The following is a 15058-nucleotide window of genomic DNA, read 5'->3' on the forward strand; positions in this document are numbered from 1 at the left end:
TATTCCCTAAAAAAAAAAATAATGAATGGAAAAAAAAAGAAAAATGGCAAAATTATTACTTAAAAAAATCTTCCCACTCTACCCTGATTAATTTCTCAAAATATAACTACAGACCAGTCTCCAATCTGTCCTTCATCACTAAACTATTGGAGCGCCTGGTCTACTCCCGCCTTACCCGTTAACTTTCCTCTCCTAGATCCTTCACAGTTCGGCTTCCGCCCCCTACATTCGACAAAAACTGCACTCATCAAAGTGACTAATGACCTTCTGACAGCAAAATGTAATGGTGACCACTCTCTGCTCATTCTTAACGAACTCTCTGCAGCTTTCGATACTGTTGACCACCATCTCCTACTCTCTAGGCTCCAGCCACTAGGCATAAAAGACACTGCTCTCTCCTGGTTCTCTTTCTATCTTTCTGACCACTCCTTCAGTGTTTTGTACGTTGGCTCCACTTCGTCTCGACTTCCTCTCACTAGTAGGGTCCCTCAGGGCTCAGTCCTTGGCCCCCTTCTCTTCTCTCTCTTCTTGACTCCAATTGGGCAGACCATCAGTAGATTTGGCTTTCAGTACCATCTTTATGCTGATGACACTCAACTATACACGTCATCCCCTGACCTTACCCCCGCGGTACTACAGAACGCCCAGTGACTGTCTGTCCATAGCTTCCAACATCATGTCTGCTCTCTAAGGGAAACTCATCCTTTCCAAAACTGAACTTCTTCTGCTCTCGTTGTCACCTGACCTCACTAAATCTGACATTTCCCTATCTGTGGGAAGCAACACAATAAAGCCCCGGCAGCAGGCGCGCTCGTCTGGGTGTTATGTTTGACACCAATCTTTCCTTCACCTCCCATATACAATCTCTTGTCTGCTCTTGCCGCTTACACCTAAAGAGCATCTCTTGAATCAGCCCCTTTCTCACCATGGAAACAACAAAGACCCTCACTGTCTCCCTGATCCACTCTCGCCTGGACTACTGTAACACTCTATTAATTGGCCTCCCCCTCACTCGACTTTCCCATCTCCAGTTCATGCTTAATGCAGCAGCCAGGGTCATCCATCTGGCTAATCGGTCAGATGCATCCGCTCTTCGCCCGTCGTTACACTGGCTCCTCATTTATTACAGGATCCAATTCAAACAGCTTATTCTCACCCACAAAGCTCTGCAGAGTTTAGCCCCCCTACGTCTCCTCCCTCATTTTTGTTTATCGGCCTAGCCATTTGCTGCACTCTGCAAATGACTTTAGATTAATATCTGCACTAATTCGTACCTCCCACTCCCGACTCCAAGACCTCTCCCGCGTTGTGCCAATCTTCTGGAATGCTCTACCCCAAGAAATTAGGACTATCCACAACTTACATAGTTTAGGCGCTCCCTCAAAACACATTTGTTTAGAGCGGCCTATCATGTTCCCTAATCGAAGTCCTTTATGTGTCTATGCGTATGTATGTGTGTATATGTATATGCATGTATATATATATATATATATATATATATAGTATATATGTGTATGTGTGCATGTATGTATGTATGTATGTATGTATGTAGCCCATTCACTATCTGAGAATAACTCTCCATCAAACTCCACCGCACCCAAAAACACCATAAATACTGGCTGACGACTACATCATGCAGCCTTTATCATTCCCCCACTTCCTCAAGATGGCTGGACCATCATTTTAAATAAGCCCCTGTACTTTGTGTTCCCCCCACACCTCATTGTATATTGTAAGCTCTTACGAGCAGGGTCGTCTTATCTTTAACGTTGCTACTTATGACTTGTGTTTTGAAACTGTTAAACTGTAAAGCGCTGCAGAATATGTTGGCGCTATTTAAATAAAGATTATTATTATTATACACCAAGAAAATAAAAAAAATACATATAAATAATATACAGTATATATGCTTAGGAACCAAAACGCTGCCACTGCCACTGTTGGCTAATAAATCACCTTTTCTTTGCCATATTGCTTGGCGTTCTGCCTTTTTTTGCTACATACACAGTATATATACACTCACTGGCCACTTTATTAGGTACACCTGTCCAACTGTGTGTTAAGACTTAATTTCTAATCAGCCAATCACATGGCGGCAACTCAGTGCATTTAGGCATGTAGACATGGTCAAGACAATCTCCTGCAGTTCAAACCGAGCATCAGTATGGGGAAGAAAGGTGATTTGAGTGCCTTTGAACGTGGCATGATTGTTGGTGCCAGAAGGGCTGGTCTGAGTATTTCAGAAACTGCTGATCTACTGGGATTTTCACGCACAACCATCTCTAGGGTTTACAGAGAATGGTCCGAAAAAGAAAAAAAATCCAGTGAGCGGCAGTTCTGTGGCCGGAAATGCCTTGTTGATGCCAGAGGTCAGAGGAGAATGGGCATACTGGTTCGAGCTGATAGAAAGGCAACAGTGACTCAAATTGCCACCCGTTACAACCAAGGTAGGCAGAAGAGCATCTCTGAACGCACAGTGCGTCGAACTTTGAGGCAGATGGGCTACAGCAGCAGAAGACCACACTGGGTACCACTCCTCTCAGCTAAGAACAGGAAACTGAGGCTACAATTTGCACAAGCTCATCGAAATTGGACAGTAGAAGATTGGAAAAACGTTGCCTGGTCTGATGAGTCTCGATTTCTGCTGCGACATTCGGATGGTAGGGTCAGAATTTGGCGTAAACAACATGAAAGCATGGATCCATCCTGCCTTGTATCAACGGTTCAGGCTGGTGGTGGTGGTGTCATGGTGTGGGGAATTTTTTCTTGGCACTCTTTGGGCCCCTTGGTACCAATTGAGCATCGTTGCAACGCCACAGCCTACCTGAGTATTGTTGCTGACCATGTCCATCCCTTTATGACCACAATGTACCCAACATCTGATGGCTACTTTCAGCAGGATAATGCGCCATGTCATAAAGCTCGAATCATCTCAGATTGGTTTCTTGAACATGACAATGAGTTCACTGTACTCAAATGGCCTCCTCAGTCACCAGATCTCAATCCAATAGAGCATCTTTGGGATGTGGTGGAACGGGAGATTCGCATCAGGGATGTGCAGCCGACAAATCTGCGCCAACTGTGTGATGCCATCATGTCAATATGGTCCAAAATCTCGGAGGAATGCTTCCAGCACCTTGTTGAATCTCTGCCACGAAGAATTGAGGCAGTTCTGAAGGCAAAAGGGGGTCCAACCCGTTACTAGCATGGTGTACCTAATAAAGTGGCCAGTGAGTGTATATATACACACATATACATAAAAAAATATACTGATTTTCATTTTGCTTTTCCAAGAAAGCGCCCACATCCCAATTTACAATGCATTTCAAGGTAACATAATGGATCATTGATAGGGAAAGTGACTTACAGATGTAGCAAAGGTGAACTTTATTTATGATTCAGCATCTTAATAACTTTTAACTGAAGGTTAATCCTTTGCCAGAAATTGAAGAGGATATGTCAAATCATTTGAGAAAAAAACTTTGACAAATTCACTGAGCTTCCCTGATCCTGCTGTTTTTTTTCATTTTTGTGCTGCGTCGCTGCAATGTAGATATATTCTCTTTTATTCATTTTGGAGATCAGTATGTGAAATCTCTGCTTGTAATCTATCTGGGTATTTCTTTAAAGTCTTTTCTGGGATTGTGTGATTTCACCCCTCACAGATCCTGCCTATCATAGCTTGGCAGCTTATTTAGTAGTCTAGTAGTTTCAGATGCTGCATAGCTGTGATTTGTAGTATCTGCGGGGTGAGGGGTGAAAGTACAAAACCCCCATAGAAGACTGAAGAAATGCACAGTTGCACTACAAACAGAAATTTCACATATTGCACTCCAAAAGCAACAAAAAAGAATAGCTCAGCAATAGAGCGACACAGCACAAAATGGAAAACAGTGGCACCAGCAGTGGAGCTCAGGGATTTTTATAAGGTATTTAACACAATTCTTTTTGAGCAAGTGACAATCCTTCGTTATGAATATTAAGAATATTAAGATAATATTAAGATAATTTAGCAATACACAGGCCATTGACCTAAGTTAAAGCAGGCATCAATATGTAATTTTTAAGTGCACTGATATCCCAGTGCTGTGTTATTTGAGTCAAGAAAACTTTTGCTAGACCTGTAACAACCACATGCTAAAGGTGGACGGGTCAGATCTTTGAAACTAAATAGAGATAGTGTGAATTTATTTTTAGGATCCGCTCCATTGGCCACGTTGGTAATCTGTGGTCGTTGGATGGGAGCTCTGAGAATCATCTCCTATCTCCTGACATCAGGAACTCTTCTTTTGATTACCAGTCCTGGTGTGATGATGTCACACCATCAAAAGAGGAGACGGGTATGGACTCCCAACTATTGACCACAGATTACCGACGCCACCTCTGGACAGAGTCCTGCAAATTGATTTGCACTATCTTTTAGAAGAAAAGTATCTAATCCCCGTGATCATCATTAAGACACCCTAGATGACAGACTGGCGTAGACCACTACCAGTGACGCGGTGCTTCTGCATCACTACTAGTCCAACCAGTTATCATCATGCTTTACTTTATAAGCTCCTCTGGGCACCGGAAATGATTTTACGATATACATTTTGCGTACAGAACTGCAGAATATAAATAATGAATAATACAAATAGCAATATTAATAATACATATGAATACCAGAAAAGACATATTCCCGCATGTCTGGGCCAGCACAATCGGTATACTCACCCAACATCTACTCTAGAGATTGACAGGCGCTGGCCATTCAGTTAATACATCTAAGCACAGTCTCGTTCTGCGAGCTGTCATATGTAAAATAACCAATATTTTACACCAAGTGCACCGCTGCGCACATGACCACACGATAAAAGAAGGACAACAGTTTCCCCGAAAGCAAATTAATCCCATGAATAATTCATTTCTACGTGTTCTTCAAACATAATCTTATAAATATCGACTACTAACCTTGTATCCAACCGGGAGATCTTGACAGTCTTGGGAACAACCACTGACTCTTTTACTTAAACATTCATTTAAATGGCAGCCTCTCTCATCAGATCCATCTCCACAGTCATCCGTGGTGTCACAGAGAACTCCCTCAGGTACACACTTCCCATTTTTACATATAAAAGATGAGCTGTTGCACGACTGTTCTGGAAAGAAAGAGGAAAAAGTCTAAAGAATATTGCAACATTAGCATTTGAGACTCGGCGGGAAACACAATTATGACGCCTGATTATTAACTTATTAAAAATTGCTTCTTTCATGGAGTTCCATGAGGATTCGTAGACGATGTAACCAGAGATCACCAAAGAACCGCGGAACAAAATATACTGTAGGCTAATTGTTCTCTAGAAGACGGTGAAGGAAACATCGAAAGTGAACATTATGAGGAGCTTCTAGTTAATTATTTCACTTCTCAAAACATATTGTTCAGTTATTAAATCTGATAATACAGTATATGAGAGTTACGCACAACACCGTCTATCTTACATGTATAGAGACTGATTTAGTTGTGGTGTATTTGGGGTTGACCTGTTTGGACTCAACAGATAATTCAAGGGTGATATGCTCTATTGCCGATAGGACAGTTCACCAATTGGATGTCTATCTATCTACCTATCTATCCGTCCATCCATCTATCATATATCTATCTATGTATCTATCTAACATTTATCTGTCTATCTATCAATCAAATATCTATCTACTAATGTATCTATGTACAGCGTCTATCTAACTACATACTGTATCAAATAACTATCTAGCTAATATTTATCTACCCAATATCTGTCTATCTAATAATTATGTATCTAGCTAAGATGTATCTAATATTAAACTATCTATAACATCTATTTATCTAATATCTATGTATCTAATTTTTATTCTATGTAATATTTATCTAATATTAATATATCTATAGTATCAATCTAACTCTATCTATCTCTCTATCGGATATTTATCTATTCTAGCAAAGCCAGGTATGACAGGGTTAAATCCTAGCACTGCAGGTCTTAATTAGATGCACCCAGCTAGTTTTGACTAAGAGTCGGGAAATGGGCTCACCTTGTGTCAGTCTGCTGGATATTCAGAAAAGTGCACTATGAAGAAGCTGGTAAATGACCAGCCAAAATGTGAGCTGTCGGAGACAAACAAGCCAGGGTCTCTCTGAATGAAGACTTCCTGGGTCAGCTAGAAAGACTGAGCAGTCTGTGTGTTTCAGCTGTACACTAACGTGCTGCTGCCTGTTCCGTGTGAACTGTGCCTGAAGTTGACACTTCTGTTTAGTGCTGGAAGCTTCTGGATGAAAGGGATATCAAAACTGGTAGGATAATACCTCTTCAGTGTGTAAAGTATTTTCCGGGAGAAAGGACTGTAAATTAATCTGTTCGGGTGAGCCTGCTCTAACATAAGTGTCTGCTAAATGAATTGTTCATTTGCTGCGATACCTTTATGCCCAGAAGAGGCTGCTTTTGACTCCCTTAGAGTGTTATGAAGAAATAAAATTGCTCCTGCTTAGACCAAACCAAATCGCTTGTGTGAACGCTACCTAATGCCTACCTGAGAGCGTGTATCCCTACACTATGTATCTGTCACGAGTTTACAGGCTTTAGAGAGGGGCCAGAAGACTGCAGTGACTGATTTTTCCTACTCCTGCACCGGTTAGAAGCCCCTCACCTTCATATTAAATGGTGTAAATTTCCTTTGGCGATGCAGGGGTTAATCTGCTCAGGTCAGAGCTCCTGGAAGCTTTCCTACCTTAAGGCCTTCAGCTGTGCACTGTTAGCCACTCCCATCTTCTATATAATCTGGGTCCTGGCTAGCAGTCATTGTCAGAGGTAGCTTATGCTGCATAGCTGGAGGTTATTAAAGAAGGCGGTTGGATTTGTCTTTGACTGTAGCTAGGTTTTGCATGTGTGATAATTCCCTTTCTTCTCCTACTTTGGTTTTACCCCATCCTTCCCTCCCCCAGTGTTTACCTCTGTTATATGTGTGAGTATATTTGTATTTTTGGTATTTTTCATTATCCCTGTCTCTGGTTGCCTTCTTAGTCTGGTTGATGTATTATGGTACACTACTACTCCCCTCTTCCCTGGGTGGGAGAAGGGTACAGACAGAGAGTGGATTCAGGAGCTAAGGCAAGGTAGGTGGCCGCGGCATCTTCACCATCAGAAGTAATCTGAGGAACAGGGCCTAACACTAGGGCCCCCCTAATGTTAGGGACAGAGAAGGAGTCCCTGGTCCTGGGGCACCCAAGAACAGAGTCGTGACAGTATCTATCTACTCCACCCTTAAGAAGGGTCTAAAAGCTAACCCTACTTCCACTTAGATCAGTGTTAGGTCCCTCCAATCAGATAAGTGCTAAGAATTGTTGGTAAGGTGTAGTTCCAGTTAAGGTCCCAGGGTGAAGACCATCTAATATTGTGGTTGTGTCAGTAAATAGTAAAATTAGTATAACCGATGTCATCATGCCATGTCATTCATGGACAATACCAGGAATACTTTGAGCTTCATACCTGCATTCAGGCATTTTCTATTCAGGGGCGCTTCATCAGAACCATCAGGACAATCAAAGTCCCCATCACATTGCCACTGGAAATTCAACAAGCAGCGGCCATCACCACAGATAAACTCATCAGGGGCACATTGCCGATAACCTAAGGACAAGGACGCATAATGGACAGAAAAATATTCAGTACTGTGCGACCAAATATCGGATCTATACAACATACAAGCGCATTGATTGATATAAGTATTCTATATCACCACCAAAACCTCCAATACATGACAGATACAGGCATAAGGTGATTAAACACAAGGAAGAGAGTTAAAATGTGACCTTTAACTCAAACCAAAATCCAAATATTCCATCCAGGATGACGAGAGCCATTAGAGAGGCAATCACAGCGGAGTGCTTAAAAGGCGCAATAATCCTCCATCCCAATCACAGCGGCTGATGACTCCGATCATGTACGGTGACCAGGACATATTATGAGCTGTCACTCAGCCGGGCCATGTCTGAGCATTCTGCCTTTATTGTAATGTGCAGATAATTGCAGGTGTGAGAACTGCAGACATTTCCCATATTTGATTTGTATACGAAGTTGTAGAGCTGACACCGAATATAGAGCTTCACTCCTCATAATGTGTTTCCACAAATCAAGAAAAATGTCACTGTCACATCAGAGTTTTTGTTCTTTGCACCAAGATACTTTTACTGTCAAAGTTAAATATTTCTGATGCTTTCACTAAGTGCAATGCTTTATTTCTTCAGCATACAGTAATATTATAACTACATGTTTTATACTGATCCCTTGTTACATCCTGTATTATACTCCAGAGCTGCACTCACTATTCTGCTGGTGCAGTCACTGTGTACATACATTACATTACTGATTATGAGTTACCTCCTGTATTATACCCCAGAGCTGCACTCACTATTCTGCTGGTGCAATCACTGTGTGCAAACATTACATTACTGGTCCTGAATTACATCCTGTAATATACTCCAGAGCTGCACTCACTATTCTGCTGGTGCAGTCACTGTGCACATACATTACATTACTGATCCTGAGTTACATCCTGTACTATACCCCAGAGCTGCACTCACTATTCTGCTGGTGCAATCACTGTGTACATACATTACATTACTGATCCTTACTTACACCCTGTATTATACTCCAGAGCTGCACTCACTATTCTGCTGGTGCAGTCACTGTGTACATACATTACATTACTGATCCTGAGTTACATCCTGTACTATAACCCAGAGCTGCACTCACTATTCTGCTGGTGCAGTCACTGTGTACATACATTACATTACTGATCCTGAGTTACCTCCTGTATTATACTTCAGAGCTGCACTCATTATTCTGCTGGTGCAGTCACTGTGTACATACATTACATAGTACTGATCCTGAGTTACATCCTGTATTATACCCCAGAGTTGCACTCACTATTCTGCTGGTGCAGTCACTGTGTACATACATTACATTACTGATCCTGAGTTACATCCTGTATTATACCCCAGAGCTGCACTCACTATTCTGCTGGTGCAGTCACTGTGTACATACATTACATTACTGATCCTGAGTTACATCCTGTATTATACCCCAGAGCTGCCCTCACTATTTTGCTGGTGCAGTCACTGTGTACATACATTACATTACTGATCCTGAGTTACATCCTGTATTATACCCCAGAGCTGCACTCACTATTCTGCTGGTGCAGTCACTGTGTACATACATTACATTACTGATCCTGAGTTACATCCTGTATTATACCCCAGAGCTGCCCTCACTATTTTGCTGGTGCAGTCACTGTGTACATACAATATATTACTGATCCTGAGTTACATCCTGTATTATACTCCAGAGCTGCACTCACTATTCTGCTGGTGCAGTCACTGTGTACATACAATATATTACTGATCCTGAGTTACATCCTGTATTATACCCCAGAGCTGCACTCACTATTCTGCTGGTGCAGTCACTGTGTACATACAATATATTACTGATCCTGAGTTACATCCTGTATTATACTCCAGAGCTGCACTCACTATTCTGCTGGTGCAGTCACTGTGTACATACATTACTGATCCTGAGTTACATCCTGTATTATACTCCAGAGCTGCCCTCACTATTCTGCTGGTGCAGTCACTGTGTACGTACAATATATTACTGATCCTGAGTTACATCCTGTATTATACCCCAGAGCTGCACTCACTATTCTGCTGGTGCAGTCACTGTGTACATACAATATATTACTGATCCTGAGTTACATCCTGTATTATACCCCAGAGCTGCCCTCACTATTCTGCTGGTGAAGTCACTGTGTACATACATTACATTACTGATCCTGAGTTACATCCTGTATTATACTCCAGAGCTGCACTCACTATTCTGCTGGTGCAGTCACTGTGTACATACATTACTGATCCTGAGTTACATCCTGTATTATACTCCAGAGCTGCACTCACTATTCTGCTGGTGCAGTCACTGTGTACATACATTACATTACTGATCCTGAGTTACATCCTGTATTATACTCCAGAGCTGCACTCACTATTCTGCTGGTGCAGTCACTGTGGACATACATTACTGATCCTGAGTTACATCCTGTATTATACTCCAGAGCTGCTCTCACTATTCTGCTGGTGCAGTCACTGTGTACATACATTACATTAGTGATCCTGAGTTACACCCTGTATTATACTCCAGAGCTGCACTCACTATTTTGCTGGTGCAGTCACTGTGTACATACATTACATTACTGATCCTGAGTTACACCCTGTATTATACTCCAGAGCTGCACTCACTATTCTGCTGGTGCAGTCACTGTGTACATACATTACATTACTGATCCTGAGTTACATCCTGTATTATACTCCAGAGCTGCACTCACTATTCTGCTGGCGCAGTCACTATGTGCATACATTACATTACTGATCCTGAGTTACACCCTGTATTATACTCCAGAGCTGCACTCACTATTCTGCTGGTGCAGTCACTGTGTACATACATTACATTACTGATCCTGAGTTACATCCTGTATTATACTCCAGAGCTGCACTCACTATTCTGCTGGCGCAGTCACTGTGTACATACATTACATTACTGATCCTGAGTTACACCCTGTATTATACTCCAGAGCTGCACTCACTATTCTGCTGGTGCAGTCACTGTGTACATACATTACATTACTGATCCTGAGTTACATCCTGTATTATACTCCAGAGCTGCACTCACTATTCTGCTGGCGCAGTCACTATGTGCATACATTACATTACTGATCCTGAGTTACACCCTGTATTATACTCCAGAGCTGCACTCACTATTCTGCTGGTGCAGTCACTGTGTACATACATTACATTACTGATCCTGAGTTACATCCTGTATTATACTCCAGAGCTGCACTCACTATTCTGCTGGCGCAGTCACTATGTGCATACATTACATTACTGATCCTGAGTTACACCCTGTATTATACTCCAGAGCTGCACTCACTATTCTGCTGGTGCAGTCACTGAGTACATACATTACATTACTGATCCTGAGTTACATCCTGTATTATACTCTGGAGCTGCACTCACTATTCTACTGGTGCAGTCACTGTGTACATATATTACATTACTGATCCTGAGTTACCTCCTGTATTATACTCCAGAGCTGCACTCACTATTCTGCTGGTGCAGTCACTGTGTACATACATTACATTACTGATCCTGAGTTACCTCCTGTATTATACTCCAGAGCTGCACTCACTATTCTGCTGGTGCAGTCACTGTGTACATACATTACATTACTGATCCTGAGTTACATCCTGTATTATACCCCAGAGCTGCACTCACTATTCTGCTGGTGCAGTCACTGTGTACATACATTACATTACTGATCCTGAGTTACGTCCTGTATTATACTCCAGAGCTGCACTCACTATTCTGCTGGTGCAGTCACTGTGCACATACATTACATTACTGATCCTGAGTTACATCCTGTATTATATTCCAGAGCTGCACTCACTATTCTGCTGGTGCAGTCACTGTGTACATACATTACATTACTGATCCTGAGTTACATCCTGTATTATACCCCAGAGCTGCACTCACTATTCTGCTGGCGCAGTCACTATGTGCATACATTACATTACTGATCCTGAGTTACACCCTGTATTATACTCCAGAGCTGCACTCACTATTCTGCTGGTGCAGTCACTGTGTACATACATTACATTACTGATCCTGAGTTACATCCTGTATTATACTCTGGAGCTGCACTCACTATTCTACTGGTGCAGTCACTGTGTACATATATTACATTACTGATCCTGAGTTACCTCCTGTATTATACTCCAGAGCTGCACTCACTATTCTGCTGGTGCAGTCACTGTGTACATACATTACATTACTGATCCTGAGTTACCTCCTGTATTATACTCCAGAGCTGCACTCACTATTCTGCTGGTGCAGTCACTGTGTACATACATTACATTACTGATCCTGAGTTACATCCTGTATTATACCCCAGAGCTGCACTCACTATTCTGCTGGTGCAGTCACTGTGTACATACATTACATTACTGATCCTGAGTTACGTCCTGTATTATACTCCAGAGCTGCACTCACTATTCTGCTGGTGCAGTCACTGTGCACATACATTACATTACTGATCCTGAGTTACATCCTGTATTATATTCCAGAGCTGCACTCACTATTCTGCTGGTGCAGTCACTGTGTACATACATTACATTACTGATCCTGAGTTACCTCATTTATTATACCCCAGAGCTGCACTCACTATTCTGCTGGTGCAGTCACTGTGTACATACATTACATTACTGATCCTGAGTTACATCCTGTATTATACCCCAGAGCTGCACTCACTATTCTGCTGGTGCAGTCACTGTGTACATACATTACATTACTGATCCTGAGTTACATCCTGTATTATACCCCAGAGCTGCACTCACTATTCTGCTGGTGCAGTCACTGTGTACATACATTACTGATCCTGAGTTACATCCTGTATTATACCCCAGAGCTGCACTCACTATTCTGCTGGTGCAGTCACTGTGTACATACATTACATTACTGATACTAACTAATAATCTGTGATAAAATTATAGCTGCCCTAATGCAGTTTTCTTTCCCTTAGCTTAAGAGACAGTGATCTGTTTTGGCTCCCTCATTCACATGCATGCTCGGTTTGGGTGGGTGTGCATTTAATGGGACGAGTGAGGTATGCTGCTGTCAGATCCATAAGCAGGATTAAAGCATTTGTAAATTCCCCAATCCAACGTTGGTAGTTATGTAGATCCAGCTCAGATTCCATAGTTGGCGGTAAGGTGACCGGTCATACAATACTCTGCTGTGGCCGCGCTGATCGGATTATTCCCGCGCCATTGAGCTCTTTGTGTTTTAGGTTCCCTTCAGTTCTTCTTAATAAACCAGGCCGGCTTCATCGCATACACTGAATAATATTCATTTGAATCTCCCTTTCTTAACCTCCAACATGAAGTGAGAAGCACATTTCCTTTATTACCTGCACATCTTCTATCCGGATTGTGGTGGAATGACTTACCACATTCCAGAGATTCATCAGAGCCGTCTCCGCAGTCGTCATCGCGGTCACAGAGGAACTGCTTAGGGATGCAGATTTTGTTGTTGCACATAAAAACGTTTTCATCACAGGTAGTAACAGGAGCTGGAAATATACGAAGAAAATAAAAATAAAGCGAGGACGCAAATCAGATTCATCGTTCTTACAGTCAGATCCTGGACCAAACACGTAGCAGGAGAGCGGCACCGCACAGATCAGCGTCTTGTGGGATCAGAAGGAGGAAGATATTTTATCTCTTCTTATCTATCTATCTATCTATCTATCTATCTATCTATCTATCTATCTATCTATCTATCTATCTATTATCAATGTATCATCTATCTATTATCTATCATCTATCTATTATCAAAGCATCATCTATCTATCGAACTATCTACTGTATCTATTATTATTATTATTTATTATTATTATAGCGCCATTTATTCCACAGCGCTTTACATGTGAGGAGGGGTATGCATAATACATACAAGTACAGTAATCTTTAACAATACAAGTCACGACTGGCCCAGGAGGAGAGAGGACCCTGCCCGCGAGGGCCCACAGTCTACAAGGCCTTGGTGTGGATACAGTAGGCGAGGGTAGAGCTGGTCGTGCAGCGGTTTGGTCGATCGGTGGTTACTGCAGGTTGTAGGCTTGTCGGAAGAGGTCGGTCTTCAGGCTCTTTTTGAAGGTTTCCATGGTAGGTGAGAGTCTGATATGTTGTGGTAGAGAGTTCCAGAGCAGAGGGGATGCGCGGGAGAAATCTTGTATGCGATTGTGGGAAGAGGAGATAAAAGAGGAGTACAGAAGGAGATCTTGTGAGGATCGGAGGTTTTGTGCAGATAAGTACCGGGAGACGAGGTCACAGATGTATGGAGGACTCAGGTTGTGGATGGCTTTGTATGTCATGGTTTTGGGTTTTTAACTGGAGTCTTTGGGTAATGGGGAGCCAGTGCAGGGATTGACAGAGGGGAGAGGCCGGGGAATAGCGGGGGGACAGGTGGATTAGTCAGGCAGCAGAGTTTAGAATAGATTGGAGGGGTGCGAGAGTGTTAGAGGAAAGGCCACAGAGCAGGAGGTTGCAGTAGTCAAGGCGGGAGATGATAAGGGCATGGACTAGGGTTTTTGCAGATTCTTGGTTGAGGAATGTACGGATCCATGAAATATTTTTGAGTTATCTATTCTCTATCTATTATCAAAGCATCATCTATCCATATCTATCTATCGAACTATTATCTATCTATCATCTATTTATTGATCTATTATCTATCAATTATCTATCAATTATCTATCAATTATCTATCATCTATCTGTTATCTATCATCTATTTATTATCTATCTATTATCTATCATCTATAACTATCTATCTATATCATCTATTATCTATCTATTATCTACAGGTATCTGTCTATTATCTATCTATTTATCTATCTAAATTTAGGGATTGGATCATGTCCAAAACTCATCATGAGTATCTGGATAACCCATAATTGGATGCTATTCTCTATTGTACAGGACGCACATCACTCCATGTTGGACCATTGATGGAACTCATCGGGTATGGTCACTTTTATTATTTTTATCTAGAAACAATACAGCCCTCCTTTCATTTGGACGTCTCTTTGAACCCGGTGACTCTCCATTCCTGACTGTTATTTAAAGTGTCTCGTTCCATGTGTGACACATTCGCGCTGTTTTACTTTCTATCCTGGATTCTATTATTACGGGGAAACAGTGACTTCCTTTCACCTACAGAAAACCTCCTATTGGAAACCTGTAGATTAAACCTGGAGATAAACGTTTCTTACAGAACACAATCCAGTCTGGAGTGAAGTATGGGTTGATATGAAATAAATGAATGGTAACCTTGTCAGTAGGGTGGATGCTCTTTTGACTTCTCGAGTCTCTAAGAATCTATATCATTTTTCAAAGAAACGAGATTTCAGACTTTTTGTCAGCGGGATCGTTCCTTTTTC

At 41.9% G+C, this 15058-nt stretch overlaps 1 protein-coding gene across 1 annotated transcript in view; it reads right to left on the reverse strand.

Moving 5' to 3' along the window:
• Positions 1-15058, reverse strand: part of LRP1B (LDL receptor related protein 1B) — a 1871059-nt gene that overhangs the window by 246474 nt on the left and 1609527 nt on the right. The window contains exons 53-55 of the mRNA XM_073545568.1: positions 13065-13187; positions 7503-7643; positions 4954-5141 (exon numbers count right to left, since the gene is read on the reverse strand). Of these exons, the coding sequence (XP_073401669.1) occupies positions 4954-5141; positions 7503-7643; positions 13065-13187 (452 nt within the window). The remainder of the gene's footprint in view (positions 1-4953; positions 5142-7502; positions 7644-13064; positions 13188-15058) is intronic.

Source organism: Dendrobates tinctorius, unplaced genomic scaffold (genome assembly GCF_039654945.1).
Source record: "Dendrobates tinctorius isolate UK_male_01 unplaced genomic scaffold, ASM3965494v1 ptg000143l, whole genome shotgun sequence".
Classification (NCBI taxonomy): Eukaryota; Metazoa; Chordata; class Amphibia; order Anura; family Dendrobatidae; genus Dendrobates; species Dendrobates tinctorius.